Source organism: Xyrauchen texanus, chromosome 39 (genome assembly GCF_025860055.1).
Source record: "Xyrauchen texanus isolate HMW12.3.18 chromosome 39, RBS_HiC_50CHRs, whole genome shotgun sequence".
NCBI lineage: Eukaryota > Metazoa > Chordata > Actinopteri > Cypriniformes > Catostomidae > Xyrauchen > Xyrauchen texanus.
The window spans coordinates 21,659,314-21,680,538 of NC_068314.1; the positions used below are offsets into that span (position 1 = coordinate 21,659,314).

General features: G+C 38.2%; 1 protein-coding gene across 1 annotated transcript in view; it reads right to left on the reverse strand.

The window, feature by feature from the left end:
• Positions 1-455: 455 nt before the first annotated feature.
• LOC127632848 (glutamate receptor ionotropic, NMDA 3B-like) overlaps positions 456-21,225 on the reverse strand; it is a 135,096-nt gene continuing 114,326 nt past the window's right edge. The window contains exons 6-9 of the mRNA XM_052111654.1: positions 15,649-15,800; positions 8,117-8,281; positions 7,463-7,530; positions 456-1,162 (exon numbers count right to left, since the gene is read on the reverse strand). Coding sequence (XP_051967614.1) covers positions 631-1,162; positions 7,463-7,530; positions 8,117-8,281; positions 15,649-15,800 — 917 coding nt within the window. The 3' untranslated portion in view covers positions 456-630. The remainder of the gene's footprint in view (positions 1,163-7,462; positions 7,531-8,116; positions 8,282-15,648; positions 15,801-21,225) is intronic.

The window sequence follows — 21,225 nt, forward strand, 5'->3', positions numbered from 1 at the left end:
GTGGCAAGGTATTCTCGGCCCCTTGCCTGTATATTGCTCTAGGCCCTTTCCCTATTAAAAAATACAGTTTAGAATTTGTTGTGCCCCCCCACCACCCGGACCTGTGGGCACCTAGAATCGGTACCACCTTTCTCCCCATTAGCTGTGGCCTTGGCCTCTGACAAAATTATGAGGCCTCTTGTGCAACAGATTATCAGTTCAGTTTTTATTCTGTTCCTTATCCAGAACTGACATGGAAATAATAATTAAAACAGCTTGGCCGAGGGAATGTACCTTCTGGTATATAGATGAATAAAATAATCTTGTATATCACCTGCTGAGAGGAAAGCATGTGCTTGCTGGTGCTTTCGTCCTCATATTCTGTTCTGTAGGTCCACAAACATCCCAATGATTTAAAAAAAGAGTCCCCAACCAGGCTGCTCCTGGTTTTACCAGATGAGTTATGTGATGCTTTAGAAAATAAGCCACATGAGACCTTATTAACAATTAATTAGTAAAACTGTACCAAGGGTCAGTGTTGCCTTAGCATGAATACTTTAAAAGATTCCACGTATATATATGAAAGTCTTTTGGAGGAGACAGATAGAAAAACATGTCCTTTTTCATAAATTCTTCCAGGCATTTTGAGCATCACCTTTTTAAAACGGATGGCTCTTTGGTGAGGGCGGAGCAAACAGTGGCTGTAACTGTGGGCGGAGCCGCTGTGGTCGCTGGGACAACAGTGGCAGCCATGCGTTCTTTAGCCAGTGTAGTCTGAAGCTCCGCCCTTCGAGCCAGAGCAGCTTTCAAATGCCCACGAATGTCCTCAATCTTCACCTGGAGCTCCTCTAACTCGCTCTCTTTTGAGGGGCTTGAGGAACTTGCAGAAGATGTGGGAAATGGAGAAGTTGGCCGCTGAGACACGGGTCCTCCATTTTCACACACCTTTGCCAACAGACTTCCTGCCCCAGAGCTAAACATGGAGGCAGAGCTACCCTGACCACCCTCTGCCATGGCACGGGGGAGGAGACAGCGTGTGTTGAGGGTCTCCAGTTTGAAATGGACCCTCTTGTTGTCTTTGGGCTCCTGCGCTTCATTGGTGCTTTCGTTGTTCCATCTGGCAAAGGATCCAAGTGGAGCAGCTGGAGGTGGCGGATGTGGTTGAGCTTTCTGGATGTTACAACTGGGAAAGAAGAGACAACATAAATTATTTATGTAATTTCAGGGGTGTAGCAGCTAGCGGAGAAGTGGGGGACACGTCCCCCGCACTCTTTTAAGTACACTTTTCCAAGCTAAACATATACCAATTCCAAATGGTGGATTTGTATACAGTATTCTTTGTGTTTTGTTACTTTGGGCTGATTGAGTAACCATCCAGCCAATCACAGGTGAGTTTCTTGAGACGAAACAACCCTTTCGTAATAGGCCATCAGTCAGTCAGACAGTCTATTCAATGTGTCAATGTGTCTCATTTCTACAAAGTTGCTTTCAACAATGCTTATTTATCTATGTTTTTTATCGGCACTGATGTTGATCTAAATTAATAATCTAGATGTGAGGAACACACAAATGAGAGTTATTTATCGGGATATCGTTCTTGATTGGCAGCATTACATGAAATACACTCCAGAAAAAACAAAGGACAATCCTTCTTTTAAGCACACATTGTAAGTGGAGTTTATATCAGCACATGAGTCTTTATTGATGTGGCATTGAGCTCTGGTTAAACGGGGTGGGGGGAGGAACTGCATATATTTAAGGGGGACAAGCACGGACTAATTTAAGTGATGTACCAAACTCATGTGGGGAAGACGCCACACAAACACGGCGCTGAGAAAGAATTGGGTGAGTAGTATAGTAATTGTGGGGGGTTTCGTGTGATAAAGGGGATAGTGTGCATGGAATTTAAGTGTATGTGTTTGTAGACCGCAAGCGCTCCCGAGAACCCCGGTAACCAGAGCGGCCTGAGTGTCAAATTGATGGTTTAAAGGTATGAAATGTTTGTTTACTTAAATGTGTACGTTATTTCTGTATTATTATTATGATAAATTGATTTAAGTGATGTATGTGAATTGATTTATTTTTGGTGTGTTTGTAACAGATTGCCTCGGTTTTGATTTAATTTGTACTGTTTTGTTGATTGATTTGGTTATATACAGTTGATTTATTTTGATTTGTTTTGTTTTCTTTCTTTAAATCATTGGTTATGTTTCATGCTGTCCCTGAGTGAGGGGGAATGTTTAAGACCGATTTTAAAGAATGTGTCAATAAAATTAGTATTTATTAAGATATTTTAGTACCTTGTAATTAGTGTAAGTATCCACGCAACATTAAGTTATGCTTTTTACATTATGTTTGTGAGGTAATAGTTTGATAGGTTGTTTTTGCCAATTAAAGCAGATTATTAGATCTGTGTTAAATATGTAAAGCTATTTTTAATATCAGCTCCTGTTTTTTAACTATGCTGGTGTGCAGTCGAAAAACTGTAGGAAAAAATATTGATCTGCTGTGTTCTTAGAACATTTACTGAAGTGAATAGATATGTAGGCATGCTTTTTAATTCATGAAAATGTACAGATGTTATTGAAACTTTTAACTATTAAAGTCATGCTCAGCAGCTGAAAAAAATGTAGGGAAATGATAGATTTGCTTTGTTCTTATAATGCTTAAAACCTCTACTGAAGTCTCTTCGTAGGTCTTTAGACATACAAATTTTAAAGGATTAAAATTTTCTTTTGAACGCTGATTCAGTGACTTACTAATTTCACACAAGATACTCAATTGTCACCACCTTCTGGCATCACCAGAAATGACACTGAATCATTAAATGGATCTGAACAAGATTTGGTGAATGTAGTCAAAACACTTGAGTAACTTGGATATATTTAAATCCCACAATGCACAACCACAGAGTAAAAAATTAAATTATGGACTTGCACATATTGTCACTATATTAATTGATTAAATAATTTATTCAAGACCAGTTTGTGCTCAGTCTTCTATTGTCATGTGTGAAACAGAAGCAGGTGCTCCATAAGATGCCCTTTATTTTTGCAGTTAATTTAGCAAAATGTTGCAATTATTTTGCAATACTGAAATATTTAAAATACTACAAATATTAAACATAATTAATATGTATATATTAACATAATACTTATATCATACTTGTATATTAATATTTACTGTAATATATTAATACAGCACTGTTAGGTCTGTGCGAGCCACCTACTGACAGTTGTGTCCACCCCACTTTTAAAATGACTGCTACACTCCTGCTACTTGTACTCCCATTACCTGTTAATTTATTGGATAAAATATTAAATTCACAGTTTTGAAAATCATATTAGTTACTTTTCTTTAATAAAAGGGATAGCTTACCCAAAAATGAAAGGCAGCATAAAAGTAATGCATACGACTCCAGTAGTTAAATCCATATCTTCAGAAGCAATATGATAAATGTGGGTGAGAAACAGATCAATATATAAGTCATTTTTCCTTATAAATTCTTCTTCCTGCCCAGTAGGTGGCAATATGCATGAAGAATTGCCAAAAACAAAAGTAAAATAATGTGAAAGTGCAAGTGGAGATTTATTGTAAAAAAAAAAGGACTCACCTATCCCATTGCTGCTTAAGATATGGATTTTAAAACTGGAGTCTTATGGATTACTTTTATGCTGCCTTTATATGCTTTTTGGAACTTCAAATTCTGGCCACCTTTCACTTTCATTGAATGGACCAACAGAGCTGAGATATTCTTCTAAAATATTTGTTTGTGTTCTGCAGAAGAAAGAAAGTCATATACATTTGTGATGGCATGAGGGTGAGTAAATTATATTTTAATTTTGGTGAACTATCCCTTTAAGTGAACAGGGGCATTAATGTTAAAGGTGCACTCAGTACTTTTTTGCTAGTTTCATCTTGGAATTACAGTGACACCTAGCGGCGTGGATGCAGCATATTCAAAATCAATAGTTTTCAGTCAAAGAAGCCATTTCAGAAATGTAGTACTCTCAGTCAGTCATTATTAATTTAATCCATGAGAGAAAATATCCTGGGGTGACTGGAGTCTTCATCTCATGTGAGAACTCATGAGTTTATCCATATGTTTAAAAATTACCATTCTTTTCGGAGGAAAAAAATTACTGAGTGCAACTTTAATCGCCATGTTGTGTTCCGGTCATTTTGATTCGGAGAGGATTTTCTTTTGCCTGAAAATGCTGTTTAATGTTATCATATTGGACTAAAAATTTCTGGCAATACTAAATAAAATATGAAAACATTCTGTACAATTTATCACACTAGTGTGCTTTAATTTATTAATTGCTTTTATTTTGTACAAATAGCACAACGTCACACTTGTGGTGTTCAAGGTCATCAAAGGAGATCAAAATTAAGAGAAAAATTGAGTGTTCAGGAGCATGTTCATAATGTTCACACATGTGCTCTTGCAAACATAAAGGCCTGTGTGTGTGTCTGTGGTAATGTTTAATGTTTTGTGGTAAATTTTCTTGCCACTAAGTAAATAATAAAGTGTCTAAGCTTGACGATATCATATTTATATGTATACACCGATCAGCCACAACATTAAAACCACCTGCCTAATATTGTGTAGGTCCCCTTTGACCTGCCAACCCGTTGTGCTATTCTGAGATTCTATTCTTCTCACCACAATTGTACAGAGCAGTTATCTGAGTTACCGTAGACTTTGTCTGTTCGAACCAGTTTGGCCATTCTCTGCTGACCCCTCTCATCAACAAGGTATTTCCATCCACAGATCATGCCACTGTCCAAATCACTGAGATACATTTTTTCCCCCAATCTGATGTTTGATGTGAACATTAACTGAAGCTCCTGACCAGTATCTGCATGATTTTATGCACTGCACTTCTGATTAGATAATTGCATGGATGATTTTTGGAGCCAGATGGGCTGGTTTGAGTATTTCTATAACTGCTGATCTTCTGTGATTTTCACACAGACCATTTTTACTCAGAATGGTGCCAAAAACAAAAAACATCCATTGAAAAGCAGTTCTGTGGATGGAAACACCTTGTTGATGAGAGAGGTCAACAGAGAATGACCAGACTGGTTTAAACTGACACAGTTTACGGTAACTCGGATAACCGCTCTGTACAACTGAGGTGAGAAGAATATCATCTCAGAATGCTATTGTGAGCTGCGGGTTGGTACTCTTTAGCGGCACAAGGGGGACTTACACAATATTAGGCACTTGGTTTTATTGTTGTGGCCGATCAGTGTATATACTCCCATCCATCTATCCATCCACGGCCAAAAGTTTGGAATAATGTACAGAAACACCTTTCACTAGAAACTCATCAGTCAGTCATTGTTTTCATACAAACGTGTACACTACAGTCTTAAAAGACAAAGGACAACTGGCTCTAACAAGTACAGAAAGAGATGTGGAAGGTCAGATGTTCAACTAAACAAGAGGATAAGTACATCAGAGTCTCTAGTTTGAGAAATAGACACCTCACATGTCCTCAGCTGACAGCTTCATTGAATTCTACCCGCTCAACACCAGTTTCATGTACAACAGTAAAGAGAAGACTCGGGGGTGCAGCCTTATGGGAAGAATTGCAACGAAAAAGCCACTTTTGAAACAGAAAAACAAAAAGAAAAGGTTAGAGTAGGCAAAGAAACACAGACATTGGACAACAGATAATTGGAAAAGAGTGTTTTGGATTTTAACCCCATTGAGCTTTTGTGGGATCAGCTAGACTGTAAGGTGAGTGAGAAGTGCCCGACAAGACAGCCACATCTATGGCAAGTGCTACAGGAAGCGTGGGGTGAAATGTCACCTGAGTATCTGGACAAACTGACAGCTAGAATGCCACGGATCTGCTGCATGTTGAGGATTTTTTGATGAGAACTCTTTGAAGTAGTTTAAGAATTTCTGAATCGTTTTTTAAAATTGTAATAGTAATCACATTATTAATGTCCTGACTATACATTGTGATCAGTTGAATGTCACTTTGGTGAATAAAAGTACCAGTTTCTTTCCATAAGAGCAAAGTCTGTACATTATTCCAAACTTTTGGCCCACAGTGTTTGTATGTATGTATGTACACTCACCTAAAGGATTATTAGGAACACCTGTTCAATTTCTCATTAATGCAATTATCTAATCAACCAATCACATGGCAGTTGCTTCAATGCATTTAGGGGTGTGGTCCTGGTCAAGACAATCTCCTGAACTCCAAACTGAATGTCAGAATGGGAAAGAAAGGTGATTTAAGCAATTTTGAGCGTGGCATGGTTGTTGGTGCCAGACGGGCCGGTCTGAGTATTTTACAATCTGCTCAGTTACTCGGATTTTCACGCACAACCATTTCTAGGGTTTACAAAGAATGGTGTGAAAAGGGAAAAATATCCAGTATGCGGTAGTCCTGTGGGCGAAAATGCCTTGTTGATGCTAGAGGTCAGAGGAGAATGGGCCGACTGATTCAAGCTGATAGAAGAGCAACTTTGCCTGAAATAACCACTCGTTTCTGTTTGAAACGACACGAAAAGTCTCGATTTCTGTTGAGACATTCAGATGGTAGAGTCAGAATTTGGCGTAAACAGAATGAGAACATGGATCCATCATGCCTTGTTACCACTGTGCAGGCTGGTGGTGGTGGTGTAATGGTGTGGGGGATGTTTTCTTGGCACACTTTAGGCCCCTTAGTGCCAATTGGGCATCGTTTAAATGCCACGGCCTACCTGAGCATTGTTTCTGACCATGTCCATCCCTTTATGGCCACCATGTACCCATCCTCTGATGGCTACTTCCAGCAGGATAATGCACCATGTCACAAAGCTTGAATCATTTGAAATTGGTTTCTTGAACATGACAATGAGTTCACTGTACTAAAATGGCCCCCACAGTCACCAGATAGAGCATCTTTGGGATGTGGTGGAACGGGAGCTTCGTGCCCTGGATGTGCATCCCACAAATCTCCATCAACTGCAAGATGCTATCCTATCAATATGGGCCAACATTTCTAAAGAATGCTTTCAGCACCTTGTTGAATCAATGCCACGTAGAATTAAGGCAGTTCTGAAGTCGAAAGGGGGTCAAACACAGTATTAGTATGGTGTTCCTAATAATCCTTTAGGTGAGTGTGTGTGTATATATATATATATATATATATATATATATATATATATATATATATATATATATATATATTACAACAAATGTATGTTTATTTTCCTTTCAAGTTTACATAGTTCAAAGGTACTGCATAAAAGGAATGACCCATGTGGTTGGTAGAATTCACAAAGAAAATGCTATCCATCCTTACAAGATCCTCACTTTGCATTTGCAGTATTACCAACAAAACAAATAAATTTAACATTTAAACATAAACATGTCTTTTGTTGCATGTTTACACATTTAAGAATGAAACGCAAGATAATCATAATCATGCTGTTATTAAAATGTAACAATTCAGATAGAATAAAACAAAGTCAAAACCTTTTTTCTGAATTTGCCTGCTGTCGTTTCACATCCTCATAAGTCATGTTCAGAGCTCTGTGGATTTTCTGCAAAAATATAAATAAATAAAAATAATTAAAAATGTAATTATCTCGGCAAGGGAGAAATGAGAGAGATCAACACCATGCTTTTATTTTTAATAATCAATATTTTTAGATATGCCAATTGCTGTCTCTGCTTGGCATTAATCCCCCTCCCTCAGAGAAATAGCTCATAAGACCCTGAGATATCAAGAACAGCTCCAGTACACAGTCAAAGCTTTGCATTCATGAATAATGGTCCCTTTTACACCAAATGAAAAAGGCAATCGCAAAGCAATTCACTTTCACACCTAAAGTGAAGTGATCAGCATAGAGTCAAATTCATGCCAGTACAATATGTGATCGTCCCTATGCACATGAGCTGTGTGGACTACTTTTATCGTGCTTTTTTGGCCATTATAGTGCTTGAAGGCTGTGACTGACATACACTTTCCATTGGTAAAGAACAGCCTAGTAAATCATGCCACAATTTTCATTTTAGTTTTTCTTAAAAAAATAAATAAATCATAATAATTCTGGTCAATCTACTGGTTCAAAATACTTGTCATTTCTCCCAGCTTATATACAGCAGTGATCTTGGCTCCTGCCTCACCTGGCTGGTGTGAAGCCAATATTTGAACTTCTGTTTGCGGCGGATATGTGGGAGAACCAGGCGATAGAAGGCATGTTCTCCTGCCAGAGTGAGTAAGGCCCCAGTCACACCCACACACAACAATACAAACAACCCTGAGAAGTGACGGATGCCCATCTGCAGCGTCTAAAGAAAGAGAGAATATAGGTGAGATTATAGTTCATGGTTTTAAACAGTTTTTATCAGTCGCTTTGGTTCAATTCTTGAATGAGAATAATTTTTTTCAAAACATTAAGTTCAAATCTCTGAACAATTAGTTTCTTGTTCACACTAGATTACATTTTTTTTTTAATTCAAATTGCACGTGTTTTGGCACATGTGTGCAAAAGAGTAAGTACAATTGTCTACATTTTGCACAAAACTAAATGCACGTGGCTTGCTGATCAAAACTGATGAGTCGATTCTCAGTGAAATTGTCAGAATCTTCACAACTTCTAAACATTCTTTAATCGTGTGAGCCATCACATGCAAAATTATCCATTCAATTATCAAAATCTGTCAGACATACATCTATATTCCATAAATATCTATTAAATGGAATGTTTGTGATGTAAATCTCTGGCCAGACCAACAAGAAGATGGGAACTTGTAGAGTTATGTACTGTGAGGAGGTAAAAATGTATTGTTTTAAGTACCGGAGGTTTTTTCATTGTTGCATTTTTTTGTCATTTTGTGATTGATTTTCTGTTCACTATATATGATTTATGTGTAAGAAATGTGTAAAAAATATATTTAATGTATACATTCAAATGTGCATTTCCTTTATCTGTGTACTACAGTATTGTACATTATTGACCTGTCCCAGTAAACTTTTACCTACTGTTGAAATCGGTTCATAAAATGCTCAGTATGATACACAACAGCATTCAGCTAGACAACATTGACATTCTTGTGTAGAAAAAGTAGAACAAAACTAAAATAACAAAAACACTAATACACAAATAATCAAAAAAACTTTTCATTTTGGTGGCATTGGCCAATTTACTGATACAATAACTGAGTTTTGAAGCATGAATTAAATGTTTTGGGTGAGTTACTACATTTTTCAGACATTCAATAAAGTTGTGATGTCCCATAAAACAGTTGTGACAATTGCACTTACAGTTTAGTGAATGTTAAGACTGTTTCAAAAAATGAGTCAAAGTAATTGAGAAAAACTGTAATATTAAACATATTAAGCTTAATTATCAGCACAGTCATTCATTCCAGAGGGCACAAACTCCACAAAAGCTATTGAAAAGTAATTCTGAGAAACATTAAAAGTGAAGTCTGTAATTAAAAAATGAATTATTGTCTTTCTTTCTTTCTTTCTTTCTTTCTTACAATATTTTCCTTCCTTACTTTGCAGAGACAACTAAATGCAAGCCATTCCCAGGATGACTTGCCGAAGAGTGTCAATTTCAAAACATTGTTTGAAATTTTTGTGTTTGAACGGCGCAATATGTCAATTTCTGTCAAATTTTTGCAATTACAATTGTTGCTGCCAGTGGTGCACCAATTAAACTTTCAAAGCAAAAAACTTTTAAACTTTATGACTGGATGCTGAAAACCAGTGAGACACAACCCAACCAAAGTGAGACGTGAGAAAACGTCCTCTCCTGTGAGAAAGGCCATGAAAAGGTCTTCATTTAGATCAATGGTTCTCAACCTTTTATGATGAACACCCCCCTTCTTCATTCCCTTACCTCAGTCCCTATTTTTTTTAGGATTTGTAAAATAGAAATAGAAATTTCAGAATAGAAAAAAAAACCGATATATTGACTTCTAAAACCACATATTGTCTATTCAATTCATTACTTATCTGATACATTTGTGATCTCTTTCAATTAGCCTATTTAATTTGATGGCTTTTCTCAGCAAATATTGATGTATGCGATTAATAGCAGTTAATTTAACTAATTAATAGCCATATTGTGTAATTAAAAATGTACACAACTATAAATATATAATTGTTATAACAAAATCAATCGCAAAGTCTGTGGAAAGATATGTAAAACAGTTTTTGCACACAGGAGGGCAGTGTAATCCTGCTCACATTTCATTCAGTGTGAAAGACTGAGAGAAAGACATATCATCCCTGGACTATTTTTGATTGAGAATGGTTTCTACCAAGTGGAACTGACATAAAAAATTACAATCCTCATATTAAAACAAATGCAAAAGTCACATCAACATTATAAATGGAAAAACTGTTTTGTATTTGCCTACAGAGGGAGGTTTAAAACTATACATTGCTGATATTGTGCACTTAAACCTAAAGATCAAAACAGAGTTTTTCAAATCAAAGTTTGAGCTCTGCATAATAATGATTATATATATTTTTTTAGAAATAGAGAAATTTGTATCGTTGCAACTCTTCAAAAAGCATGTTCTTGCACTGCAGTAAACACAGTGCTTTGTTAATTGCATCTTAAATGTAATCTGATACTGATTACAAATTACATTATATCGAAATCAGTAACATCATTTTTTAGATTGCACTTTTTAGGTAATCTAATCTGAACAAATTTTTAATTTTAAATGTATATAGTACCAAATAAAAATTCTTTCATTAAGCATTAGTAAATGTCAAATCAAACTGAACCTTGCTATTTGTATGTTGCTGAGTAAAACAAAGGTGCTTAAAGGGTCATAAAAACCTAACACTATGTAAAAAAAGAGAAGACAATGAGAACATATATGAAACATTGGTATTATTTTTATGTTTATATTTGCAGCCACACCTATAGGACAAACCTCCTTGGTTCTAAATGCATCTGTGATTCTAGTCCTCAAGAAGTGTCTAAATTAAGTTAAATTAACTAAATTATATTAATTTATTCTGGATATTTTAGAAAATTATTAAGTTTCAAAATAATCAAATCTAATCATTGTCAGAGCAAATATTTTTAGCCCGATCTCATGAACATAACATGTCCATGGTAATATTTTTGGAAAATTAAATGACGTGCCTTAATAAATGTTTGGCTGCAGTTTCCCAGTGAAATATCCAGCAGGGGGCACCAACCGTGAGTGAAAGTGTGTCGTAACAGACAAGGTTTTTAAGATGAATACTAGATGGAGATAAAATCATAATCAGCCTATGCAGTCGTGATTTGAGTGAAAGTGAATAAAAAAGCACAGATGTTGTAGCACCCCATTCTTAATTTCACAGTACTGCAATTAAACATAAAATTCGGCACGTAATATTCATTTGGCAAAAATGCAGTAATAGAAACATTCATTTTATGAGACTAGCTAATATAAAATATGCACTAGTTATTGATGTTGCTTGGTAAATTAATCAAGAATGTAATCATGTAATCCATAAAAAATTATATTTAATCCATTTACACTCCTTATTTCATTTAATGTAATCCAATTACAAGTACTTTCTTTTTTTGATTACATGAAATATGTTACTACCAAGCACTGAGTATACAATATATACTTAATTAAACCGCTTTTTTCCACAGAGAATCTCTAATACAATATATCAACAAACACAGTGACTACAGACAAGAAAAAAAATGAAAGTTCAAACTTTCAGCTGTGTGTTTTGACCGGAGGGCATGTGGGAGTAAAAGAGAAGCTTTTCTTGGAAGAGCGAAACTTTTAATCTGCAGAACAGTGCCGTGTGTTCTCAAAGCCATTCAGAAATAAGGTTAAGTCAGTTTCATTTTGTATTTTGCTGATCCACATGCAGCAATCCAAACCGGTAAATTGTTATAATGACCACCACTACTACCAAACAGTTCTGGGAAAGAGCACATTCTATTAGCTTTTAAAGGTAAAGTTCACACATAAATGAAAATTCTGTCAACATTTGCTTATTCTCTTGTTGTTTCAAACCCCAAATGACTTTCTCTCTTCTGTGTACTTTTTATTTTGAGGTGAACTAACTCTTTAAATAAATAATTGACATGTGTACTGTACATTTGGCAGTTCTATTCAAAGCAACATTGTCGGTTTGTATGTTTGCTGAGAATCAAAGATGATGACCTTGGCTTGTTAGCGCAATGTACTACAATATATTAACAATTAATTCACCTGAATATCATGTCATCATTTACTGACCCTCATGTCATTACAAAGCAAAATCTCCAAGCTGCTCTTCCATGTAATGAAAATTAATGGATTTCAGGTTAATAATGACTTAATTTTCACTCCATTCCACAAAAAGTTATCATATGGGTAAAGAAGATCCACTTTCATTTTATGCAACAGAGCAGCTCGGACATCCCTTTGGTCTACCACAGAAAAAAGAAAGTCATATGGATGTGAGTAAATTATTGCAGAATGTCCATTTTTAAACGAACTATCCCTAACGGCAAGCTGACATGTTTACTTGTAGGGTCGATTCAAAACCGAGTGTATCTCGCAAAGGTTTTAACTAGCTCACAGTGCTTTGTCCTTATGTTCTTGTCCCTCTGTGAGGCTCTGATGACACAAGAGCACCAATATTTGAAATGGAAATGAGGAATAATCTTTTCTGCTCAGGCAATGGTAATTTTCCCCCTAAAATTAAAAGGAAAAACATGCCCTGCTTCAAGCATAAAGCATTCCCCAGCACTGATAAATCAGTTTTTGAAGAGAGGTATGGCCTCTTTATTTCTACTACTCGAATCTGTAATAGACATCAAAACACAGCTGTCAGCCTATCAGCTCGCTCCGAAAGTGTCATTTACTTTGGAATCTTCTGAGGGGCTTTGCATATCCAACGCGCACCACTGAAGGCACAGGAGATAATGACACGAGATATGTTAGTGAAGGTACTGAGCCAAATCAATATGTAAAAACAGCTGAAGCCCCTCCGCTACTGAAGGCTAAAGCAAACACCTCTTACTTAAATCAGCCTGATAGACATAAAAGGACTCTGAGGAAAAGATAAGCATTGGCTGTGTCTTGAATGACAGGAACAGTGTTACAAACTCCACCTTCATGGTCTTTAAGCCCAGTTCTTTTATTGGAAAGCCATAAAAAGGAAAGGTACTGTAAGAGCTCCACCACAAGAGCTTTGTTTGATTGGGTAACACATTAAGTGGTACAATAATATTATACAGTAGACTATGACTGTCTGGAGATTTGGATTTGCACTACTCTAAAAAAAAGGTGTATGTTAAAAAGTATGTCTTCCAGAATGGCATAGTTCACCCCAAATGTGAAAATTTGGTTACTCACCCTTTCAATCACTCACCTTTATGTTGTTCCAAACCTATATGACTTTCTTTCTTCTGTAGAACATGAAAGGAGATGCCTAGCATCTGGGACTAAAATGGGGTTGCAACAACATGAGGGGGAGGCTTTTTACTTTTGGGTGAACTATACCTTTAAGAAATATATGCTGATTTTAGAGTTTAAATTAACAGGTCTATATATTATTTCACTGCATGTGCTTCCTGTACAAATTCAATTAAATTTCAGTATAATGCCCGGACCAGGGCAGCGAATCGCTATAGGCATTGAGGGGGATGCCATTACATAGCTCTCTGGAATACTTGATTATGATTGGTCAATCATATTATGGTATAATATTTTTGTATAATGATTACTAAACTATATAATTGATCGTTGTCTCTGGTAACACAACTGCGCTAGTTAAATATCTTTCGTATCACCCTGTGGTCTTTTTCTTTTCACATAACAAAATAATAATAACTGAAATCAATATTTCATGAACACTGTAAACCCTAACGTTGTCAATAGTAGAAAAAAGTTTTCTTAATTAAAAATCAAATGTCAAGTTTTGGCATTAAGTTCCTTGAACTTATTTTTCTTAAAAATCCATAGACTTAAGTTTATAAGTGTAAATAACTCAAACTAATAAGTACAAATTTGAGGCTCTGGGGAATACCCACAATGCCTTGCACTTGAATTATTTAATGTTTCCATGATCAAAGGTAACTTATGGGGGCATTTAAATAGTTGTTATTAAGAATTCATAGAAGTTTTAGCTCTTTTGTAATATTATTTATGTTGATTTGTAGCAAATAGCTGTTTTAATAAGTGTCTATGCATTTCTGTGGAGAAAAAGTTTATTTAAGGTTTTAAGAGTATAATAAGGCCCTATTTTAAGAGTGCTGGCATTAAGGACAGCGCTACGCCATAAGTCATAAGCACAAAGTCAGTGAGCATGGCCATGAAATTTTGTAATTATGTGCTAAATCTAGGCAGTTTTAATTATTGTAATTATTCCACCATCAGCGTCCTATATTATAGTCCATTTCTTCAAGCACCAGCAATATAAACAAAGAAAGCACATTCATAAAAAGTTGATAGTGTAAATGGACTGTATGCAATCAATTAGAAGAATTGAAAATCATGTTCTTTTGTGCATTAACTGCATTGATGATTGTCTGGCATATTTCTATGACAGTGACATGCTCCTTTTATACGCATGGAAAATGTGATTCTCGTCAGAATTCGGATGTACGCTCCATTAAATTACAGATAATGTAAGTATTGTTAATAATGTTCATCTACTGAAACACAAATCATGGCATTGCACCACTTCATTAACATTCAAAACACCCACAGTTTGAACGCATACACATACAATAGTGCAAACACTCCCACCCAGAGACACTTTACGCTGACACGAAAATTGCAATTAGAATTAGCAATCTCACGAAAATTGGATAAGATTTTGCGCATGGTCGTTGCACATAGCACTGTGCTTTGCACTCTCACAAAAATAGAGCCCACAATGAATTATTGATTGAACTAAATTTCAGTCCATTCAATTCAAATTATTAAGCCGAAACCACAACATTTATATAGCAAATCTAAGTTAAGTCTACTTGCATATAGTTACCTTAACTTAAACAGTTAAGTTCATTCTTTATGAACACCAAGTTAAGTAAACTTAATTACACATGTTTGGAGATGCCACTTTACATAATTCAGTTGTTTACACAATCAATTGATAAGAGTCAGCGTATTAGGGTTTTCAGTGTATACTTATTTACTGATCTGGCAAGTAGCCGTGTAATAAGCAAAATAATGTACAGTTGGCCATTATCACAAAATAAACACTTTAAAGGTGATGCAACACCCTGAATCACTTGGTCTAGGTTTGTTGAGCAGAACTAGCTGACTACATGTATCACTTACTTGTTTGCTGTAATAATCTCCATTGCCCCAAAACAGAACTTGATTTGAAAACATCTGGCTAAAATTTAAACCTCTAGGTTTTAGATGGTTTATTAAAATAAATAAATAAAAAATCAATACAAAAGTACAGAAAACACAGAATTTATATGACTCTTATAAGACCATAGACAGCTCAAATAAATGAGATGGGAAAGAAACACCACCAACTATAAATTCATTACATGCTTCTAATCTGGAAAAACGATTGAAAGATATAGGAAATTAAGAAAAATAAATATTTATTAATTCATTAATATTCAAACTAAAAGATCCATGAGGAAAATTCTGATTTTGGGCCACTTCTGAAGATTTGTCACAATTTTTATTTTTATTTTCTTGCAGTTCAACTGAATCCTGCTCACCTCTGTAACAGCAAAGACTCTCTTCCCACACGGCACCACCTTGTACCACTTGTCATGCAGCATGTCCATGTAGCCGTCTGACTTGTAGCGACTGATGAACTCAGATATGTTGGAAGTGAGCGGTGAGTTCTGCGGCAGTCCAATCCCATAGCCTGAGGACGAAAATCACCCTGTTAATAATCATGAATCCAGTCACTCAGTCCAATTCATCAAAATATCTGCAGCACAAACTGCAAACAAAACATGCTAAAAAGCCTCATTAAACTGCATGTCCCTGAAAAAACAATGCAGATTTTCTATCAATTTCTTTAAAAAGTTCAGTGTAACAGGGAACAACATCATAATGTGCCCATTGAGCTGACATAATGGATGGATGATGGGAAACAAATGCACAGTAACAGCGAATGTCCTCACATTTCATGTTTAGTTAATCAGTGATGCCAGAAATATGCCCAGTTAGTTCTCTACTCAACACCACAGTTAAACGTTTGACTCGGAGTCCTCTTTTCAAGTCTTGATTGTATTATTTTTGCCTTTATGCTGATCTTTCAGTTTCAATTACTTCTCTTTGATATCACTAATGCAACATGAAAATTAGACTTCACGAATAAAATGAAATTTTAGAGGAATGTGAATAACACTGGGTCAGTGAGAATAGTTCACCAAATATGTACTCACCCTCATGTAATTCCATGGTTGGAACTAATGAAAAAAGTACCAGAAAAAGTACTATAAAATGGTCTATACAACTATGCACTGTATTCCAAGTCTTATGAAGCCATATGTTAGCTTAGCGCAAGAAGCAGACGGAAATGTGAACTATTATTCACTGAAAATCTTTCCCTTCACCTTAGCTCTCAATTCAAATAAGGTGGCATTAGGTGCATTGAGGCAGGTCTGTTCCATACACATAGTTTTCAAATGGCATCAGAAGACTTGGAATATAGCACATTAACTACTTGCACGATAATTTAATGGTGATTTTCTGTTATTTTGGAGATTTACATTCACAGTCCCTGTTCACTTACAATATTTGGAAAAGAGCAGCTAGGATATTCTTTAAAAAAAAATCAACTTTTGTGTGGACAGAGAAAAAGTGATACCAGTTTAGAACATCATTTTTTATTTGTGGGATAACTGTTACTTTAAACTGTGACAGCAATTGGAAAAATAATGGAAAAATGGAGGAAAAACAATATGTGATGGCAAGGACGAAGATGAAGTGACTCAGACACATGTATGATGTAGTGACAGGAGGGGTGTGTCACCTGTGGCCGTGTCACAGGTCAGTTATCGTGTGGGCGGGGCTTAAGAGTCCTATCATTGATAGGCCAGCATTTCCAGTGGAAGACATGAATCTTATCCAATCAGCAGATGCATGAGAGATGAACTGACATAAGAAATTGGACAACAGAAAGGTAATTAACATAGCGAAGAGCACGAGTTTGGAGAGGTCTGATTACACTGAACCTCAGTTAATGTTTCAGTCCAGCCACCCAGTTGAGGGGCAAGCTTGGAAATGGAGAAATTATAGACTGGCCAAAATATAGGGAAATGTCAAATAAAAGGAGAAAATATAATATTTGGACCCATCATTGTGATGTTTTCCTCAAGCTCTCAGCAGTAGATCTGTCACTCACCATTGGACCCTGACTGGCTGACAGATAGCAGATATTCAAGTGCTAATATCTACGCATTTTATCGCTGCCAAGCTGCAGCACACACACACGCACACACACACACACACACACACACACACACACACACACACACACACACACACACACACACACACACACACACACACACACACACACACACACACACACACACACACACATGTTGTGTTTCCATGTTTTATGGGGACTTTCCATAGACATAATGGTTTTTATACTGTACAAACTTTATATTCTATCCCCTAAACCTAACACTACCCCTAAACCTAACCCTCACAGAAAACTTTCTGCATTTTTACATTTTCAAAAAACATAATTTAGTATGATTTATAAGCTGTTTTCTTCATGGGGACTGACAAAATGTCCCCACAAAGTGATAAATACACGCTCACACACACACACACACACACACACACACACACACAAACACAAACACACAAACACACACATAACCACACACTTTCACATTCTCTGCAGAATGCTAAACAGCGTTTGACACAATATGGCATAAATACAAACAGAAATATCTGTTGCACATATTTAAAACACATGCTTCAAAATCGTCAGTGGCCATTTGCCTCCATAAATATTAAGCAATCTTGTGTCACAAATATTTGAAGGATGAGACCTGTCTCTAAAATCAGTAGTTCTCAATAGCGACATGACCCAGATTTTACATTGAAATGAAGTGGCAACCTGATATTGTGGTTGGTACAAGTCATGTTAATCCTTGTTGCAGATGAAAGTGTATTAAATGCATTTAATATTTTCTTTTAGCATGTATTATTGATTTTTCTTGGTTTTTAAAGAAGGGAAAGAGCATGTCACACAACCTGTTTTATCTAAATTAGCAAGCTCCTACCAAGTGAAAGAATATGAATATGTGCCAAAATATTGTACAGGTTTTATAGGGCAAAATATTTTGGAAGAAATGTGTTTTCTATTTCCTTTTTAAAATTGCTAAGCCTATTTATTTTGCTGTCTTAACACTGCACATTCATATAGTTAATTGATGTTTATTATCTGCATTTAGAATTGTGTTGCCTTTCTGACCGCAACCGTATCAGTACCTGCAACCCATTATGGAGTTGCAACCCACCAGTTAAGCTCTAAAGCATGCTAATCAGTATTTCACACATAATGGCATAAATATAAACAGAGATAACTATTGTACATATCCAAGAGATATTTTAACATCTTGCTCAAAAATCTCCAGTGGCTCTCTGCCCCCCAAAATAGTGAGCAATTTGATAGTGTCACAAATAATTTGGCACTGATGCTGGCAGAATTAAAGGACAAGACCTGTCTGCTAAATTACAGCTAATGCATGAGACTATGCTTATTAATCTATAAAAAAAAATACAAAAACATGCATAACAATGCCCTGCACGGACACACAGAGCGGCACAAAAGAAACCGTACACGCAGAGAGGGAATGAACAGACATGAGAAATGAGTCAACCAGCATATAGTAATTAACACAGAGGAACAGGGCGTGAGCTCAATTAGCCCGGACGTCCAGCTGAGGGTCAGGCTTGGAAATGAAGAAATCATACACTAAGCCACAATTATTTTATACAATTTTGTTGAACTGTTTCCTCCCTATCAACTTTTCCTGCTGCCTTTCGGGAGAAATCTGTGCTTCCTTTAGGCAGCTCAAGAAAATAGCCACGGTTTGCATTAAAATTGGCTTCCCCACTAAATTACATGACAGCAGGAAAGATAGCAAGGACAAATTTATCTTTGCTTGTCTGTTGTGTAGATTTGTCAGTAAGCTCAATAACATACAATGGTCTGCACATTTTTAGTTGTATGTCACTTACACACAGTTTCTCTAATGTTTTATGTCAGTCAGCTTGCTCAGTGAATATAATGGGGATACATTGAAAAACGTTTGGTTACGTATGTAACCTCCGTTCCCCGAGGGAGGGAACGACACGTTGTGTCGGAGAAGCGACACTAGGGGTCTCTCTTGAGCGCCGATATCCACCTCTGATCTATGAAAAAAGGCCAATGAGAGTTGGCAGCCAGTATTTGCATGTCCCCCCCCCGGACATACGGGTATTTAAGCGGCGCAAATACGGGAGTTCATTCAGGATTTTTCTGAGGAGCCGGAAATGGTCCGGCCACAACAGTGGCTCGGTTCAGCGACATGGCGGAGGAAAGACACAACGTGTCGTTCCTCCCTCGGGGAACGGAGGTTACATACGTAACCAAACGTTCCCCTTCTGTCGCTCTCTCCACGTTGTGTCGGAGAAGCGACACTAGGGGACCCATTCCAATCTTGCCATGCGCTGAACCGTGTAGCGTGAACCGCCGATACAGAGGCGGGCAGGGATTTCATCCAGTGCCGCGCATCGTCTATACCTGGCTGCACGTACCCTTCCCCAATGCCCCATAAGAACATCGGGATCCTTCTAGTTACCCTGGGAGGGGAACAAGGCGATGTTTGCCAACATGGGAACGGGCCAGCCTGGCTGGGCCTCTTTTCTCTCTATGTTTCTCGCATAGAGCAATCACGGCCGGGGCCCTTACACGCATATAGGGAAGGGGGTCTTACCAGACCCTTGCGGAGACCACACCTGCCCTTTTTCTTGGGGAGGAAAAGTGGTAGACACGTCACACGGCTGTCTTAGGGCTCGTGTGGAAAGTATGGTGCGGTGGTAGATCCAGCCTCGAAAGGGAGAGTTGCTATAGCACGGCGACCAGGGCAGCTGTAACTGCCTAAGGGAGACACGGGGGTCCGCTCGTAAGGGGACAGAACCGTGGAATTACACACAGGGGGAGTCCGAACCGGAGGCCTTCTTATTTTACCTGTGGAGCCTCTATACCAGTACGGGGTGGCCATCAGGGTACCCGCAGTGGCTTGGGTCGGCGAGTTCCTCCGCTGAACCGCGGACCCGGAGGGCTGGGGAGGAATCGACCAGGGTCCCAACTTCGGAGTGGGAGCCCTGGGAAGAAGGCGCACTACTTTACCTTGATGTCAGGAAAAGGGCACTGAGCGCAAGCGATCCACCCGGCCGGTCGGTCTACGTGTTACCGAGTTCTACGGGCTCGGACCTGAGAAAACACGAGGCGCTAACCGACTCAACGCGGAGGTTGTAAAACCTCGCGAAGGTGTTGGGTGTTGCCCAACCCGCGGCTCTACAGATGTCTGCTAGGGAGGTACCCTTGGCCAGTGCCCATGAGGACGCAACACCCCTTGTTGAGTGAGCTCGGACCCGCAAGGGTAGGGGCACGGCCTGGGTGTGATAAGCCAGTGTGATGGCATCGACAACCCAGTGGGCGAGCCTCTGTTTGGAGACGGCATTCCCTTTCTGCCGTCCCACAAAGCAGACAAAGAGCTGCTCAGAGCGTCTGGTGCTCTGTGTGCGGTCCAGGTAAATGCGCAGGGCGCGCACTGGACACAGCAACGAAAGGGCTGGGTCTGCCTCCTCCGGGGCAGCTTGCAGGTTCACTACCTGATCTCGGAAGGGTGTGGTAGGAACCTTGGGCACATAGCCCGGTCAGCGGTCTTAGGATCACAGACGTATCTGCCGGACCGAACTCCAGGCAAGTGTCGCTGACAGAGAACGCTTGCAGGTCCCCGACCCTCTTGATAGAGGCGAAGCGATCAGCAGGGCCGTCTTAAGAGAGAGGGCCCTGAGTCCAATTGATTCAAGCGGCTCGAAGGGAGGTCTCTGGAGTCCTGCCAAGACTACCGAGAGATCCCAGGAGGGAACTAGGCCTGGCCGGGAGGGATTCAACCTCCGGGCGCCCCTCAGGAACCTGAGGATCAGGTCGTGCTTACCCAAAGACTTGCTGTCTACAGGATCGTGGTGGGCGGCAATGGCGGCAACATACACCTTGAGGGTGGACGGGGACAGCCTCCTGTCCAGCCTCTCCTGTAGGAACAGGAGCA